This window comes from Chlorocebus sabaeus, chromosome 12, assembly GCF_047675955.1.
Source record: "Chlorocebus sabaeus isolate Y175 chromosome 12, mChlSab1.0.hap1, whole genome shotgun sequence".
Taxonomy (NCBI): domain Eukaryota; kingdom Metazoa; phylum Chordata; class Mammalia; order Primates; family Cercopithecidae; genus Chlorocebus; species Chlorocebus sabaeus.
In genome coordinates, this window is record NC_132915.1 from 26,916,206 (window position 1) to 26,935,785 (window position 19,580).

The window sequence follows — 19,580 nt, forward strand, 5'->3', positions numbered from 1 at the left end:
ACCCAATATCTACCCAGTCGTCCAAAATTTGAGATAAAGGGCACAAGTGATCCTAAAGACAGGCACAGTGTATACACACACACACACACACACACACACACACACAGTCTCCCCAGGCCTTCACACACTGCCTGGCACTTTAAAGGCTCTTCATTAATATATTTGAAAGGGAGGGAAGAAATAAAGAAGGAGGAAACATAATCAGATGAAATGCAGGGTTTGTATGAGACAGGGACTAAGCATTTGAATGTTTCTTGAATGTTTGTGTGCACCTATCTGTGCATAACTTTCAAGCTAAGGAGTACTTTCCTGCAATGGACTGATAAGGGAGAGGTTAAAGAGGAAAGAAACATCTCTCACTGATGTCCATGAGTGAATAGCAAAGTGACAGACTCAAAGACAGGCATAGGAGAGAAAACAATTACGTTGTGCTTTGTGCAACTGTTACCTCACTTAAACGCAGCAGGTTTGTAATTTCTAGATAAAAAATATACACCTTTTCGTGCTATTTTACCAAGCCAACTTTTTGAAATTTGACTTTCTTTAACAGCTTGCTTTATTCCATGCTAGTTCTACTTGCGGGCATTTAGAGAATTCTCTATTGAAAAGGCAAAGTTTAAAAGAAATGATGATCAATGATAAAATACATTTGAATAATGTGATCAGTCAGTAGGTGCTCTTGCCAAAGGATTAGAGAGCAAGTTCAAGACTGTAGCGTAGGCCAGGCGCAGTGGCTCAAGCCTGTAATCCCAGCACTTTGGGAGGCCGAGACGGATGGATCACGAGGTCAGGAGATGAAGACCATCCTGGCTAACACGGTGAAACCCCGTCTCTACTAAAAAATACAAAAAACTAGCCAGCCGGGCGAGGTGGCGGGCGCCTGTAGTCCCAGCTACTCAGGAGGCTGAGGCAGGAGAATGGCATAAACCCGGGAGGCGGAGCTTGCAGTGAGCTGAGATCCAGCCACTGCATTCCAGCCTGGGTGACAGAGTGAGACTCTGTCCCCCCCAAAAAAAAGACTGTAGTGTAGGCCTGGCTCTTTCTTTATAACTAAGATGCTTTTTACCCTCTCCTATAAATTGATGGTGTTCCAGGAAATAAGAGATTGAATTCTGTACTTTAGAGAACAAAGACAAAATTGACAACATATCATGGTTCTTTTCTTCCCACAGCTAGTGGGCTTTTCTTTCAAGGGTCCACTGAGTAGAGGAATGGACTAGACAAAATAAGGGGAAGTGTGGCTCCAGTGACAAAGCAGCCATTTAACGTGGCCCTGAGGGCCAGCAGCCCTCTCTGATGACCACATAGGCTCTGTTGCTGCCCGACCTGTTGTTCTCTCAGTAGGTTCTTTACTTGCTCAAAAATAGTGACCAATGACATTAATACGGAATACTACCTCTAACCTCATTGAGGCTTGCAGTCATTCCCCTTCTGTCCCTCCGTAAAATCCAAATGAGTGGAGAGACCTGCCACAGACTACGCAGCATGAGAATTCTAGCCCCATGACTTTCAGTAGATAGTCTACCTTTTTAAATCTGTGTTATCTCTACTGAAATAAGAACGATAATACTGAAGGTCACTGGGAAGATGGAGACTCACACATGCACAATGCTTCGAGGAGTGCTGGACACTGCAGCTGCTCTCATTACTGTTAAGAGCTCACTTCTATTCCTACCTTAAAAAGTCATATTTATTTCACTTAGCAACTGTTCTCCTTAAGAATCTAGATATGTTCAATTCTTAACTTCCTAGTAGAGATTAACAGAAAAAGATCAAATAAAATTAATTAGAAAAGGTTCCTGCTAAGAATATGGCAATGCCTAATTTATCAAATGGTGCCTAATACAGATCCCTTAACTACCCAGAATATAGGCAAGAATCAGAAAATAAGAAAATTAAAGGAAAAAAAGACAAATTTGAAGCCTGACATTGATATGAGACCATCCATGCACCAAATTCCCCACAGTCACAGGCATTAAATGCCACAGAAACCACCGCTCCTGTGCTCGGTTTTGATCTGGTGCTCCTGCCCGTTACAGTTAGAAATCAGGGAGGCACAGTCAGTGAGAGTGGTGGGGACAGTTAGTTACACCATTGAGACAGAAGACTATAAATAGCAGACACATTAACTCTCCCCGTGAGCAGTCCGGGGCCATTGAGAGAGGCCCAAATAGCCTATCATCCCTGACAGTCAATGAGAACATCACTAAGTCACAACAAAAGATAATAATGGATTTTCATCCTACTTAATGTTGTCTAAGAAGACAGATGTGTCTATTCCTTTTCAGAAACGTTTTCATCCAAGGGAATTCTCTTGTTTTTATTTGGCATTAACAGATAACCCATATTTGACTAGAAAATTTACTTGTATACAGCACTTCATTCTTCAATATTTCTAAATAAAGTAGGCATCATTCTAGAACTACAATCATTATAATGGGGAGATGTGAAAAAAATGAAGTGCTAGCATCTGACTGAAGTGGTAAATGTGATTTGAACATTTTTCCAAGTGTTCTTTGTGGAAAAGGCATTGCAGGAAATGGACAATATGCCCTCTACAGTAAAATCGTAACAGAGTTGCTTTATGGGACAACGTTTAGCGTATTTAGCACATTTAACATTGCCCAGTCATGTGATTCACAAAACCATTGTATGTACTTGCATGTGTGCACATCTACATAGTTCCTTATTGCTGTGATAGGCAAGTGGCTGTGGATAAAACTTCTCTCCAGTTTTACTATCCAAAGAGAACAATCTGATGAAAGGTTCTATTTTTTTCATCTGGTATACACACATATTGTTCTATGGCAGTTATCACCTAAAAAGCTGTTGACACTCTTTAAGTTTTGCCAAATCTGTTTCTTTTCTCACTCTTTAGAATCTCCTCCAGGCTGCGATATAGCTCTATTCAAAAGCATTTTAACAAAGAACACAGTCTTTTTGCTCACTAGAAAAAAAGCAAGGTTTCCAGGGAAGGGGGGCAGTAAAGACTCTACTCCTTCTGGTTCCATTGCAGAGTAGAACTTTGTCTAAGTCACCGCCTCCCCACCCCGGCCTCCCCTATCTTCCAGGGTCCTGCCCTGGGCTTATACTCAACCTTTGAGTCAAAAAGGATGGAAGCTCTTGATAAACCTGTCATTTTCCCCCAAAATCATCCTGGCTTTCCTGTTTCTGTTAAGAGCAGCCCTTGGCCAGACGCAGTGGCTCACGCCTGTAATTCCCACACTTTGGAAGGCCGAGGCAAGTGGATCACCTGAGGTCAGGAGTTCAAGACCAGCCTGGCCAACATGGTAAAAGCCCTTCTCTACTAAAAATACAAAAATTAGCCAGCATGGTGGCACATGCCTGTAGTCCAAGCTACTTGGGTGTCTGAGGCAGGAGAATTGCTTGAACCCAGGAGGCGGAGACTGCAGTGAACCAAAATCACACCATTGCACTCAACCTGGGTGACACAGCAAGACTCTGTCTCAAAAAAACAAACAAAAAAGAGCAGCCCCATGCTCCCAGCACTGTGACCGAAGAACTTGGAGTCAGCTTTGAGGCCTCCCTGCCCTTTATTCTTATAAGTCAACACACCTTATGATTCTTCTTGGAAGTCCCTCACACCCTGCTTTGCCCCTGCATCACAGTCACACTCCACCCCTATTCCAGGCCCTTATTATATCATCTCAAGCCTGGTGCAACTGCCCTGAAGCTGGGCCCCACCTCCAGTCCTCCTCACCCCATGATTCAGTTACCTCTAACAGTGTTTGACTTTAGCAAGAAAGCCTAGAGAGGCTATGACCATAGGTTAAAGCTGGCCAGATCTGAGGTCAAATCCTAATTCTGTCACTTATCAGCTTAGTGATCCTGAGTAACTACTTCAGTCTCTGAGCCTCACAGGGTTGGTGTGCTGATTAAACCAGGTAATGTATATAAAGTGGTTGGCTCAAGGCCTAGTAGTTAGTGAATCATTGAAGATCATCCATAGCTTGTCCCAGACTTGCTTTCTAGCATGATTTAATAAGTTACCTTTTCTTTACCCAACCCTTCAGCAAATTGAGTATTTGCACACTATGATCTTAATATTCACTTTTCTCTTGTTTTTCTCTTACCATTTGCTTCTCCCTGTACCTCCCCACCACCAAACTTTGCTATTGAAATTCTAATATAGTCCACAAAGTCCAGGCCAAATCCTGGTCTTCTCCATGAAATCTTATTGTATCATCCCAGCCAGAAATGACCTTTGTCTCCTTAGCCCTTAAATTCTTTCCTAGCAAAAATTTTCTTGTGACTTTTATCACAGTTTCTTGATTTTGGTGATATTTGCATCTCTATTTCTCCCCAAAAGCAGTTTTTAGGCTACTAATGATAGAGACTGAATATACATGGGGATTTACATAGACTATTGGTCATTTAACAAGGCCTTACCTGTGAGAAAGAAACAAAACGAATTATATCATTTTGCTGAGGATGTGTGTTTTCTATGTGTATTAGTGCGTTCTTGCATTGCTATAAAGAAATACCTGAGACTCGGTAATTTATAAAGAACAGAAGTTTAATTGGCTTATGGTTCCACAGGCTTTACAGGAAGCATATCAGCATCTGTTTCCAGGGAGGCCTCAGGGAGCTTTTCCTCATGGCAGAAGGCAAAGTGGGAGCAGGCATCTTACACAGAAGGAGCAGGACCAAGGTGGGGGGGGGCAGTGCCACACACTTTTAAACAAAAGATCTCATGATAACTCACTCACTATACAGTACCAAGGGGGGATGGTGCTAAACCATTCATGAGAACTCCGCTCCCATGATCCAGTCACCTCCCACCAGGCCCACCTCCAACACTGGGGATTACAGTGATCATGAGATTTGGGTGAGGACACTGATCCAAACTGTATCACTATATGTAAGACCTATACTTTCTCTTGCTGCAGACCTAGTGTCAAATTAAAACTCACCTGCTTTTACTGTATAATTCGGTAATGATAATGTTAGCATGCATGTCTCAGGGCTATATGCTAAGTACTTAGTGTGCATTATCTCACGTAACTTTCAACAGAAAACAGATCCAATGGGAAGTATAATTACTCCCATTTTTCAGATAAGGAACTTGAGGTTTAGAGATGACAAAGAACTTGTTCAAGGGCAGATACAGCTAGTAAGAGACAGAACAGAGACTCACATACAAGCAAATTGACTCCAGAGGCTGCTTGCTCCAAAACTCTGCTATTAAATGGAGAATCGGCTTGAAGAAGGAGCAAGGATATAAGCAGGAAAAATTTTTTTTTTTTTTTTTTGAGACAGAGTCTCGCTCTGTCACCCAAGCTGGAGTACAGTGATGCGATCTCAGCTCACTGCAACCTCTGCCTCCCGGGTTCAAGCGATTCTCCTGCCTCAGCCTCCTGAGTAGCTGGGACTACAAGCACATACCACCACACCTGGCTAATTTTTGTATTTTTAGGAGAGACAGGGTTTCGCCATGTTGGCCAGGCCGGTCTCGAACTCCTGACCTCAGGTGGTCTACCCACCTCAGCCTCCCAAAGTGCTGGGATTACAGGCATGAGCCAGCCTGGCCACAAGGAAACTTCTTAATGGGGCTATAGCAGTAATCTAGGAGAGAGGATAGTAGCCCACACCTGGGACGGTGAGAAGTGGCTAAATTTTGGATTTAATGTAAAGAAGGAGACAAAAGAATTTGCTGGAGAACCATATACTATTAGTGGTATTAACTACTGATAATGACAGTTATACTGACAATTACTCTTTACTCTTCTTGAAACTTCCTAACAAGTCGTCAGAGAGGTCCACTTAATTTCTTACATGTGACATGCAACAGTAAAAACAATCTTAAGAGAAACAGAGAGGAAAGAATTACTCCTCTTGGGAGAAAAGCTGTCACTCCTAAACGGTCATTCTAAAACAAAAAAAGTTAGTAGTCCGAAAGTCGTAGTCTATAATTTTTATGCAGTGTTTTGACCCTGGAGTAGTTAGCAACTATGACTTGTGCAACGGGCATAATAATAATGAAAATAAACCCAACTATTCAGTGGTAGAATGTATGGTTCTATGTCCATATTGGCTCAAGGAGGAGAGAGAGATTTCTTGGGTTTAGGAACCCAAAGTAATAACAGAGCTGATGAACAGAATTGTTTTTTCTTTGAATGAATTCCATCTGAGCTTGAAATAATAGAAAATTTTTCAAAATAAGGTTCATTGTAGATGGGGATAATAGGACAGGGCCTTAGACTAATAGTCCCTTTTACCATTAGAAAGAAAAGTCATGTTTTTCCATTGTCAGATCAGAAAATGCAGTTTTCTGTGAGGACTTGCATTCTCCCACCAGCTTTAGTTTTAATTTGTCAAGCTGGTTTGTGGGGTAAAGCTACTGGGGCTGCTTTTTGTTTCCTTTTGTATCTCCATTCTTGTCATAAGACAAAGGACGCTGCTTTTCTTTTTATTCTTCTCGAGTGGCCCTAGAAAAATGCCATAGAGAATGCACAAATTGAAACTGAAAACTGCAAAAAGGAACAGAAAAAAAGCAGCATCTCCAGGCCCTGCATTGTGTAAATAAACAAGGGATTTTCTCTGTCCATGGGGCTGAGGACAGACACACAGGAGCAAGGAGAGGAGAGCAGCACCCAGGGTCTGGCAGGCAGGCAGACTTACAGGCAGAGAAGGGTCTCGGGGGATTTGATTTCTGATAAATGACCTTTGTGATTTTCTTCTTTATTTGCCATTGTTTATGACAATAATCATCATGTTAAAATATAATCTCATATCTTTGTTGACAAATGCTTTCAGATATATTAACTCAAACAAAATTTAGGATTATCTTGCGTCAAGCACAAACTCCAGAATGTCCTGGCATTGGCCCCGTGTGTCCTTCAAACTGGGGTTTGTCCACACATCCACAGAGCAGCCTGGAAACTTTTCTTTCTTTACCTTGTCTCAGGCCACAAATTTATTTTAATACTGGCTCTTATGACCGCATGAGAATGTTCCTGACCAAAGGATAATATCTCTTTTGCCTATGATTAGCCTACAAGGCTACAAGCAAAGTGAGTCCTAACTCTTTAAGATCTGAGTGTCTCAGGACAGCACTGAGCCTGTTTGGGCTTACTGGTAAGACTGGAGATGTGTATTAGGAGGAAACCTGATCAGTCTCTGGATGGGAAATAACGCGGAAACATACTGGCACCACAGCCCAGACACTGGGCAACTAAAACTCCTTCCCTGACTAACCTGAACATAATTGAGAGTGGTCAGTATCAGATATATTCCCCATCTAAAAAGTACAGGCCAGATTTGGACTGAGATTGGAGGAGTTATTCCACAAACATTCATTGGGTGCCCAAAATGTGCCAGCCATACTACTGGGTAAAGGGGATGTAGAGATAGAAGAGATGGCAGGGAAGGTCCTTGCCCCTTCTTCGAGCTGATTCTCCAAGTAACAGCAGAGTTTTGAAGCAAGCAGCATCTGGAGTCAATTTGCTTGTGTTTGAGTTTCTGTCATGTCTCTTAGTAGCTGTACCTGCCCTTGAACAAGTTCTTTCCCTTGCCCTCCAAGAAATCAAAGGCCATTAAAGGATGCAGATAAGCAGTAGGAGAATGAGCCTTCAAGCCAGGCTGTCTGGGCTCAAGGGTATGTCAGCCTTTCCTGCCTGCATGGCTCTCCATGTGGTGTCTAACCTCTTCCGCGTCGAAGTCATCAGCTGAGAAATGGGAAGAGTAACAGTAACTAAGGAATATACTTTTGTGGGAATGGATGAAGTCATGTTTGTGAAGTGCTTGCCTAGTGTACGGCACGTTGTTTTAAGTACACAATCAGTGACCATTAGTAATATTGTCACCAATGTTGGCATCGTTTTTGCTGTGATAGAGGCCTATTCACATAGTTCAGAGGCAGCACGGAGGCTAGGTATCTAACCCAGGCAAGGCATAATTAGCACCAAGATAAGCTTGCAGAAGATAACTGTGCCTCAGCACAAGGAACAGATAGCCAGAAGGAGTTTCAGAGACAAGACAGACAAGCAGAGAGAACAGACTGGGCAAAGCTGCCACAAAGGGAGAGAGAGCATGACCAGGAAACACTCCAGGGACAGCAATGGAAAGGGAATTAGCAATTACTGAGCCCATGCTAGCTACTAGAAATTGTGCTGTGTGACTTAAAAAGATGATCCCACACAAAGCTTTGCAATAATACTGAGACAGAGTCATCCTTTTTTCACAGAGGAAGAAACCCCGAAGCTCAGAGAAGTGCAGTAGATGGCCTAGGGTTATACCACTACTAACTGGCATGATTCACTTCTGCATCTGTATGATTCAAAAGTCCATGCTCCGTACACAATCTGTCCTCTCTGAGCCACAGTATAAAATACATCTGGTTGTTGGGAGGGGCGTGGGAGCTGTGGAAGATGAGAACTCAGGAGTTAGACCAAGAAAGTGCCAGTGTCTGCAGTAAAAGGCTTGAGCATTTTCCTGGGCCATAGGCATTGATGAGATATTATCAGCCTAGGAATAACAGGTTTTCCTGAATAGGAGGAGGGTTGTCATGTGACACTTAACCGACTTCATAGGCGTAAGAGCTGGGTGGGTCTAACTGGCTAGGCATCAACAGTGTGGTATTTGTGGCGTAGGATCATGGTGCCATGGTCCAGCTGAAAGACAGGAACATTTTTAAAATGGTAATTTGCCCTAAGCTAATGAACAGATTCCATAAAACAGCACATGGAAATAAGATTTTCATATGGTATCTTCCATGAAAACCAAAATCTCTTCTTTTGGATGTTGTTAAGGAATTAATGTATGAAGTAGGAGACAGGGCCTATTAGATGCCCTAATGCTGATTTTCTACCATTCTGAGCCTGAGGAAAGAAAATCTGTGGCTTCTAGAGCTTAAAAGATCTCCAGTCACCACCTAGTCAAACTTATTTTTTTTTTTGCAGATGGTAAAACCAAGGTTTAGAAAAGGGACGTGATTAGGCCAAGATCCTTTCAACACAGGACATCTGCCATCTGCCATACTAAAAGGACCTCATCCTGTCAGTCTCACAAAGAAAACCTGGGAAAGTAAAGGCAATGACCAGTGACACAGGCTGAAATGGATGTTTTCTTCCAAAACATTTCCCCCGACATCCATGGCAGAGTCTCTCAGAGGCTCTAAAGTGAGTGTTATTTAAGCAGCTCTCTCCCACTGCTCCACCAGGCAAGGTGCAGAAAGCCAGCTAAGGTGCCAAAGGGGCAAGAAGGCAGATGCCTGGCCCTCAGCCAGCTTATACTCCCTGCCATTAGGATGTTTGTCTCTAGTGTTCTTCATAGTTGGGCAGGAAGGGCAGAAAAAGTAAAACGTATCTTTTCCTAACGTAATTAGAAAATCCAAACTGCTATTCTTCATAACCTCAAAGGTCCCTTCCCTGGTTCTGATTCAGGGTTGCCCCACCCAAGTGAGATAAGGGTAAGACTGGCCCAGTAACAAATGGTATGACCTCCTGGTGGGCACATCCCCAGAGAGGTAAACCAAGGGCATCTGGTCTACCAACTGGAACATGTTAAAATTGCCACCAGGGGAACTGGACTAGTTTGAGTAGGGAGGCAAGAAAACTTCTCTGTCTAAAGCACTTTATGATGCCTTCATGACACTCTCTCCCCTGGTGATAGTTTCTTAAAGAAGGGCTCAAGCTGCAGAAGTATTTGATGTCCTGACAAACATGAAGAGGAAGTACAAAAAATATAGTTCCATCTTGTAATGATAAAAAAAATGACAAAATGTCAAAAAAAAAAAAAAAAAGAGCTAAAAATGTTTACAACCCAATAAGAAATCCATATGGTGTTGGCCCGGAAGAACTATCTGTGGTTCTGGGTGTTCCTCCTCAGAGGGATGTCTACTAATTTTTTCAGCCATCTGGTTGGCTGACAAGATGGTAGGTAACAAATATTCTGAATTCTGCTAGCCAAGGCCATGAGATATATAAAGAAGCTTCTGGAAATATTGCTGGACCTGTGGCATCTGTCACGTTAGCATCTAGTGAGGTACATTACACAGTTTTGTCATCAATGAAAGAGGTAACATCAATTTCCAGGAAAAGGATTGAAAGCAGGGAAGAGTAGACGACACATTGTCATCTAGTTCCAACCCCCTAGAGAACCTCAATGAACTTCCCTGTAGAATTACTAGATGAAGAATTTTCACCTGTTTCCCTTTTTTGCCCTCATCGCAAAATCAGTAGCACTGCTTTCTCCTGTGCTCCCGACATGTCACCTTAGGATCAAAGACTGCTCTCTCAAGTATGAAGGATATGTCAATCATAGGTCCAGGGAGGCTTGCTTGAGTGACTGACCCATATTTTAAATTTTTCTCACTGTGATATGTCGTACATGCTTTAAAAAAAATCCAAACCTCATGTTCACTGAATGATTTCATTTGGCCCTCCAGTAACATAAGCCGTCTCTGCACTGCATAAGCCATATGCAGCATTCAAAGTGCTAAAGCAAAAATCAGGAAAGTGAAAGGAGGAGAGAGTGACAAAGTCAATATGTTTTTTCAGGACCCCTTTTCCAAGAAACGAGAGCTTAAACTCATTCTGGCAGTTGGTAGTAGTGCAAATAGAGAGGAGTAAGAGCTGATTCTGCGCATGGCTCCTCCGCCTTGAAGTATAAAGGCTACATTCTCAACATATACACAGGCCTGTGTTTTGCAGTGCCATTTTAGAGCAATCGCCTCTCACTAGGACTTTCATTAATGGGACTGGAGTGCCATCACAGCAAATCTGGTTCAAGGACAACACAAGCTTCCTTTTACTGTAACTTGCTTTTATTTGCTAAAATACTCATTTCTAGCTATGAGGCCATTTATGACAAAAGCCCCGAACTTCCAGGAGTTATTTTTAAAACTAAATGCTAAATATAGAACAGGACTCATACATAAAGATGTTCATCACACTATTATTTATATGAAACATTTAGAAACTTTGTAAGTGTCCAGCAATGGGGGTATTACGTGAACTATAACACATCTACTGGACAAACTACTCTACAAACATTAAAAATTATGTTTTGAAGAATTCCCAAGGATACAGAAAAGTGCTTGGTGATAATGTTAATGGAGAAGAAAATGAGACTACAAACTGGTATTTCACAAATATGCTCTCCCTCTTCCCCCACAAACTCTGCCTATGGCAGGGGGGAAGAAAACAAAGCCCTGCAAGCTTGTCCATCCCACCTTATTTTGTTTTTGTTGTCCTGTTTTTGTTTTGTTTTGGGCTTTTAGCAGCCTGAAGCCATGGATTTCAGTTTCTGTCTCTAGTGATAAGGGGAAAAGAGGGATGAGGAAGGGGGCTTTACTGGCCCAACCAGAAACAGGAACTAAGAACCCATTACTGTATACTCTCCCTTGGACATCCAAAAGGAAGCATGCCAAAATATCCTCAGCAGTCTCAGTAGTGTCTTTGAGGTCTTGAGGTTTGGGGAATTATTTTTCATTCATCTTTTTCTAAACTTTCTACAATTTTTAATGATAAGTATGCATTTCTCTTATAATAAGAAAAAAGTAATGATTTTCTGTGTTGGAACCTGTAGACTTCTAGCCTCTGAACTGCATTTCTTGGGAGGAGAAACAAACTCCAGTGTTCTTAAATGATGGTGGGAGGAAGAAGGGAAAAAAGGAATGTGAGATTAGAAAAAGCAAAACCCCTATCATTCTCTGGCATTCTTCACTAATTGCCAAGTTGTTCATCCATGATGATCTCTTGGGAGAGTATACAGTTGAGTTGAGTGGTGCTGTGAGAGTGCTTGAATCTATAAGACAATCTCCTACTTAAAGTAACCTAAATCAAACTATGTCTTCTAAAGTTAGATGTAATGCACCTTTCAAATAAACTGACAAGTCCATTGTAAAATAAAATATCCTTTTGAAAGTCAAATAATCACTTATTTTTTTCTAAAGTATAAATTCATACATGAAAGTCTTATAAGACATGCTAGAATCATGTCAATTTCAGCCAATTTCTATCTCCCTAGCATCACTTTTAATTCACCCACTTTGATCTAAAACTGTGAGACTTGTTCAAAAATATTACATGATAAATCAATATATAATTTATATGGAACTTGGTGACAAATAATTGAACTTATCTGATATTAATTTTCTAGTGGAAATTTTGCATATCGCTTTCCACTGATCTTTTGTTTGCTGATTTCCAGGTGTGTTTGCATTTCCTAATTTTCTCTAATTTCCTTTCCTTCTCCATATAAATCATCATGTTCATTTCTAGAAGTCAGTCTCTTTGGCAAAATGTTAACTTTAAGAATTTTATCAACCAAAGAAAGTTTTTCTCAAAGACTGAAAATCGAATATGAATATGTTTTAGATGCATAATATTCTATTCATCAAGTTGGCATTGTTCTCTTCCCTGTACCGAGTCAACTTTATGCCAAAGAGAAAACTGAAGCTAGTATGTGCTTACAGGCTTTTCATTGCCAATCAGGAACCCTGTTTGGATCCCTATCAAGAGTTTTGTATCATTTCATATCTTGATGAACATAGATTTTTGTGTTTTCTATTAATTGCGCCACTATTTCAAGTTATTTTAAATACTGATGATTCATCCAGGAAACATTATGCTAAACTGGTGGCTTTTGAAAGTCACTGCATTAGCTCCTCCCCAGCCCTGGTGGTGCGGTTGGGAGGAGTGGGCACAATAAAAATAAATACATAAATAAATATAAATAAATAAATAAAAGTTATTTCATTGTAGTGACTGAATTGCTTACTGAGTCTAATTCTCCTCCTGTTTCCCTGCTTCTGTCCTTGGGAAACACATTGCCAGATTCTATGAAAAAACTGAATAGGAAAATAGGAAACATTTCAGAGATTAGTTTATGAAAGCCCAAGATTTACCATTTTTAGTGTCCTCAAGCCTATTGTTAACATGATTATAGGTGAACTTTTCTAAATTCTTAGATGATAAGAACTATCTTTGTTGATTATCTATTGTATAGCTCTGAGTATATTTCTAAACTTCTCAGACATGTTACAAACCATTTGTCAAACTCATATATCATTTCTTACATATCTAACACAGAATGAAATGATTGTAGAGTGTTCCTTTATATTTTTGATAGATTGAACCAAAGTGTCCTTGCAGCTTATAGATGCTTTTCACTCTAATATCATGGTTATTTTTATTTTCAAAAGCTCTATTCAATCTTCATCTCTATTTTCACAGATTCATTGCTCACTGTGGCATATATATAAATCACAAATTAAGTTAATTAATAGATACCTTGAAAGTGAGTCAATTTCATTGTCCCAATATTTTTTATATCCTTATTTAACTAGTAAGACCTGCTGAGTTTTAGAAATGGAAAGTCCATGACTAACTCAGCCACATACACTATGTTTTGTTATTTAGGTGGTGAATATGCCTATTTGTTTCTTAGAAAATGAACCCAACTCTTTTCATACATAAAATTATTTCCACGTTTCTTCTTGGTTTCTCTGTAATATATTTCTGCTTTGAGTCTTAAAGTTTAAACTATATGGAACCAAAGTTTCAAATGTATTAGTGAAACATGCCTTAGTGCTGCCTATGGCTCAAATATGTCACACTCATACCAAGTCTCAAAAAGTAGCCTATCATCCTCTTACTGGTTCCATCTGTGCTTTGTTACTTCTTTTTCTCTGTCTTCTTTGGGAGTATTATTATTTCACTTCATCTCTTTTGTTGTTTTTTAAAAAGTAATTTAGTGATGGTTACTGTAGTTGTTGCTTTAGGACCTACAGCATAACTTTTCACAGTCCACTTTTCAGTATTCATGGATAGTGTAAAAACCTTAAAATTGTGCCCTTCTGTTGCCTTTCCCTGCCTTTATGCTAATGCTATAATACATTTTACATATATATGTTATAAATTCTACAATGTATTATTATTATTGTAAAAGTCAGTTGTCTTTTAAATAGTTTTAAATAATAGCAAAATATATATTTACCCATGCAATTACCCCCCCAAAATTTTTTTAAATAATGTCTAACCTCAGGCAGCCCACTTTCTATCACATAATGCTTGACTAAGTGATTGACCCCTGAACAATAATAGTGAAAATTTGAAATTTGGGAATATGATATGTCAACACAAAATTTCTTGATTTTGATATTCTTAACAACACTGGATCTTATTTGGTAATATTTTATTTCATCCTAAAATGAACATTTAGCAAAATGTTGATGAAATGCTCGATTATCTGGAAAAACATGAACTTTAGTCAAGGAGAGGCAGAAAATCTAAACTGATCAATAAGTGGTGAATAAATTATTAAGATTATCAGCAATCTATCCGTAAAAATGGTCCAGCACCAAATAGCATATACACACCCTACTAACTCTGCCAGAAGTGTGAATTCCTTTGTTATAGGGACTATTCTGCTACATGAAGGGGAAAACGTTCCCAAGTCAGCAAGTTAGAGTAACTCTAACACCCAAACCAGATAAGACTGGTGACATGTACCAACCTCACTCACAAACATCATTGCAAAAATCCTAAATAAAATATTAGCAAATGAGATCCAGTGTTGCTAAGAATAACGCATCAAAATCAAGGAATTTAAGTCAACATATCATCTCTCAAAACTACTATTTTAATTCACATTCCCTCCAAGAATATTTAAGAATACCTGTTTTTTCCATCTCTGCCAACACTGAGGGGTGATAGGAAAGGAAGGCCTTAGTTTTTCTTCTTTTACTTTTTTTTCTGAAGCTTATATAAAAAAATGTGTAATTAATATTTTCAAACATTCAAATTTCAAATAAAATAAAAATGGAGTGGTGATGAATACATAGTATCTCAGGTCAGTCCAGGCAAGATTATAATGTAACTTTGTCTTTGGAGCCTCCAGTCTCCCCTTGGTCCTCCCTTTTCCTCTTTTTAAGACATCCTTCCTCCCACACCCTGGGTCACTCCCAGGTGCTTTGGTTCTGAAACCAGGACAAGGACGGGGCATGAACAGGGGAGCAACAATTGCCCCCACATTGGTTTTCCAGAAAAACTGTGAAGCCCTGTTTTACCATAATATTCCAAGGCCCTTTCCTCAGAAACCCTTTAGAAACACCGCATTTATCCATCTTCCTTTCCCCAACCTCAAATAAATCTGTTGCTAGGAAAACCTGATAATCTTATATTTCAGGGTAAACTTAATGTTATCTATTTGTTGCCTCAGAAGAATTTCCATCTGAAATGTGACCTTTATGAAGCAAAATTTTAGTCATCAGCAGAACAAGTCAGATGGTTAAGGAATTCCATTTGGTGCCTAATTTCTTAATTCTGAACAATGAACTCTGATGTTATCCTGAGTGTCCTCAGTTTGCTGCCAGCCAAGTACATGATACATGATAATATCTTTCAGACCATAGCCAGCCCTGGCTTAAAGAGCTGACTTAAAGGGCCAGCCAAAATTTCACCTCTGTCCCCTGGTTCTTTCTCCAGTGGACCCCAAATTTTCCCCTTAATTCGGGAATCCCTTCCTGAGTTCAGAGGATAGAACAGTTCCCTCTCAACTTTCAAGTGGAAATTGTGGGGGTATTAATAGCTGTTTGGGATAATGTCCAGATGGCATCTTGGCCAAACCTGTGGTTATGCAGAAGCAGATTTCTGGAAACTTTAATTGAATTGGGGCACACCTCCACCTGATGGTCCTCACCAGAAGAGATCACAACTATAACCTGTGATCCAAACATACCAGATAGACGGAGTTTGTTTGGCTCTTTATATTTTTTAAGTTTTTTGATCAGGGCCGTACATGGTGGCTCACACCTATAATCCCAGCACTTTGGGAGGCCAAGACCAGGAGTCCAGGACCAGCCTGGGGAACATAATGAAACCCCATCTCTACCAAAAAAAAAAAAAAGAAGAAGAGACAGAGAGACAGAAAGAGAGAAAAGGAAGGAAAGGAAGGAAGGAAGCTAGGCATGGTGGCACATGCCTGTAATCTCAGCTACTCAGAAGGCTGAAGTGGAAGGACCATTTGAACCCAGGAGATTGAGGCTGCAGTGAGCTATGATCGTACCACTGTACTCCAGCCTGAGTGACAGAACAAGACCCTGTCTCAAAGAAAAAAAAATTGTTTTTAGTTCAAATATCTATAAAGGCATTTCAATTTGCAATTTCTGCCTTACCCTCCTCCCAGGCTCTGACCTTAGGACATAAACAGGTACGAGAGTCAAATGTTCATATTATCTTATTCTTCGCTCTGCTTATTTTTTCCCCAATATTTAAGGCCCAAGTTATAAAGGTGTGAGCTATTCAATTCTAATCACAGCTGTTCTTCTAGCTCATTGTGTGACCTTAAACAAGTTACCTTGTCCTTAGGTGGTGAACTAGAAGTTTTCTGGGGCAACTAATTAACAGTCTATGGTTCTGTGTGTCTATTCTCACTACCATAGTGATAAAACTTAGACTTACAGATTAGCAAATCTGATTGTTTACTTCCTATGTAGTTGGAAATAAATAAGCGCTATTATTATCTCATTCTAGAGATAAGCTTGAGGCATGAAATAGTTGAGTACTATAATAACTCAATGTGGATATTCAAGCAATATTTTGGCTTTTTTCCCATAGCCTCCTCTGACTTGGAAAACAAACTCTTCATTATTGTTAAGCATTGTTTGGAACTTTTCCCTTCCCTCTTTCTCTGCTATTAGTTATCACTGCCCTGGAAGTTGAAAGTTATGCCTGAGGCCACACAACTATGTTGTTTATGTACAAAATGATACTCCATCATGTCAGCCACTGTATGTCCACATCAGTCAATCTATGGACTCTGTGACAATCTCAGTGTTCTAGGGCCAAATACAAAGTCAGATGTACTCCACCAACACTGTAATGGACTTTACCCGCTTACTCTGCTTGAAGTATCCTCTGGTTTACTAAATGGGTCTGTGACCAGCTGTGCTGTACAATTTAGGAGTTCTGGAACTGGACAGCTTATCTGTATTAATTTCTCCATCTATATCTAATATAAATATTCATATTAATGGTGTTTAGATTACATAGTCATATGTATCCATCCTCAGATAATTCATATAATTATTTTATGTATTTACATAAAACCAGAAAGAATGGAAGGTAACATATTTTAAAATATGCATTGCTATGCCTGACTCATAGCAAGGGCCCCAAAATCATAGTTTTATTTTTTTATTGGGGGAGCAGGCTGTCTTAGTCTATTCAGGCTGCTATAACAAAATACTATAAAATGAGTAGCTTACAAACAACAGAGATTTATTTCATACAGTTCTGGAGGCTCAGAAGTCCAAAATCAAGGCAGCACAGATTCAAGTGGTTCATAAACAGCAGTTCTAGCTGTGTCCTCACGTGGTGGAAAGTGGAAGGGAGAGGCCTTTCATAATGGCACTAATTTTATGATGACTATTAATCATCACCTAATGACCTCCCAAAGACCCCACCTCCTAAAGCCATCACATTGGTGAGTAGGTTTCAACATATGCACTTTGGGGGAACACAACCATTAGACCATAATGGGGGACATATGGTTATGACCATAATCAATGCAACTATAAGTGGTCTGTGTTTGGAAACTACTGAGGCATCTCTCTCTTAATAAATCGCAGAGCCCTCTCATTGGATTCTTGTTATGTGTGCTTGCCCTGTGGCTAAGAATCTACTTTGTAGATATAAAGATAGTCTCTGCTCAGATGTGGTCTCATTGATTTAATTTCTCTTGGGGGAAAAATGCTTTGCTAATGATCACCTTGTCTCAAATTGCAGATTACGGTATTTCGGATGGGATCAGAAGGACACCAGGACATTGATTTAGCTATCCTGACAGCTTTACTCAAAGGTAAAAGAGTTTCTGTATCCAGAGAGTGTGAAAATAATTGAAACGAATTAATACAGTGACCTTATGTCTCCCAATAATAGATATAATCCCAAATGATACTATGACACAATAAATTATTGGTAACATAGGGGTCTCTCCTGTAAGACAGTTACTGCTATTAAATTCTCCTAAAATAGATGCTATAGTGTGACTCAATTTTATAAGATTTAAATATGCTACAGTTTAGTTATGTCCATTGAATTATAAACATACATAAATTAAAAGGTTGACATAATATGTAAGATGCAATGTTATCTGAGGTTATTTAATAGTAATTTTTACCCTATCTACTTTCAAAAACCGTTTGATATGGCATATGTGTGTGTATATGTGTGTGTGATATATATACACACAATAATAAATACCTTAAAACACACAATAATACATTAAAATGGAAAATTAAAAACCATTGAGAGGAAGGAGAAGAAAAAATTATGCTACTGTACTTGTTATAATAGAGCATTAAATTTAAGCTTCCTGGAAGTCAAGGCAAAAATGGTAATACTCTGAGTTGTAACTTGTTTTGAAGGTGGGTATTTGTCCTGTTCTCTAGTCCCAATACTACAAAGTCCTCATCTGTCTGTTCTCATCCTTGGAGCCATATGAAGAGCAGTTTCCTTTAGGTTCTGTGGATTAAATCCTTCCTGTGCTTTACTAAGTACATTACATTTGACTAATAATTTGCAGTGTTAAAATAAACAGAAGGAAGTTTCCCCTGTTCAGTGCTGAAATTCAAACTGAAAACTATAAGACAAAACAAAACCACAGACCTTGTTGAATGTGGTTGTGAGTTAGACATGTCTCCTACATTCTCTCTTAGCTCCATAGTTTGTTGGTCTGCTGTAGCATCATGGTTGGTCACTACCTGTTTGTCATCTCCCTAGATAGGGCAGAGAATGTGTGTCATTCATTACTACCTTCTTAACATCTCACACAATCCTTAACATATGGCAACATTCAATCAAGTTTTGTTTAATAAATGAAGGGATGAGTAGATTACTCAATGATTCAGTGATAGATTCAGCATTCCAAACTTAAAACTCAGAATACCAACTATTTCATTTATTTTCCAGTGTATCTACTTTTCTTCCACTATTAATGTTCTCTTGAGGACCCATCATGTGCTACTGTGCTAAACTCTTTACAAATACTGTAAACATTATTTATTTCAACAACCAAATGATATATGAGCTATTTTTAATCCCCATTTCACAGATGGAGTAAGTTGAGCTACAGGAAGTTGAGTAACTCGCTAAAGGTTAAAATGCTATTTAGTAAGCTTGGTCTTAGGTCCAAGTATGTCTAACTCTTCACTATACCATGTGACCCCTCTGTTTGTTTGTTTGTCAAATACTAGTTTGTCAGTTCTCTTCACCCACTCTCCAAGTGTATATATACACATTCATTCAAAATCCTGATTGCAATTTAGAAGTTTTGCAATCCCATGAATCATATTGTGTGTCCAGCTTGAGAACCGCTGCTCTAAAGCATTGTATCCCAATGAACTAAGAAATACAAAGGCTTTGCAGAAGAATCACAGGACCAGGGACCAGGCATGGACTGAACCACAAAGCATACTGCAGGCCCCACTCTCCCCTTATCAGAGACAAAAATAAAAATTTGAGATAACTTACCCTATATTTGCCATTCTCAAATAAAGATATTTTAAAGTAATAATGTCAGTAACTGACATTTATTGAGAACTTACTATGTAC

The 19,580-nt window shown here is 39.5% G+C and overlaps 1 protein-coding gene across 25 annotated transcripts in view; it reads left to right on the plus strand.

Annotated features, from left to right (window-relative positions):
• The window catches only part of TRPM3 (transient receptor potential cation channel subfamily M member 3), a 920,173-nt gene that overhangs the window by 751,263 nt on the left and 149,330 nt on the right, over positions 1–19,580 (plus strand). For all 25 annotated transcript variants that reach the window (XM_037997448.2, XM_073021525.1, XM_073021526.1 and 22 more), the window contains one exon: positions 17,754–17,826. In XM_037997448.2, the coding sequence (XP_037853376.1) occupies positions 17,754–17,826 (73 nt within the window). The remainder of the gene's footprint in view (positions 1–17,753; positions 17,827–19,580) is intronic.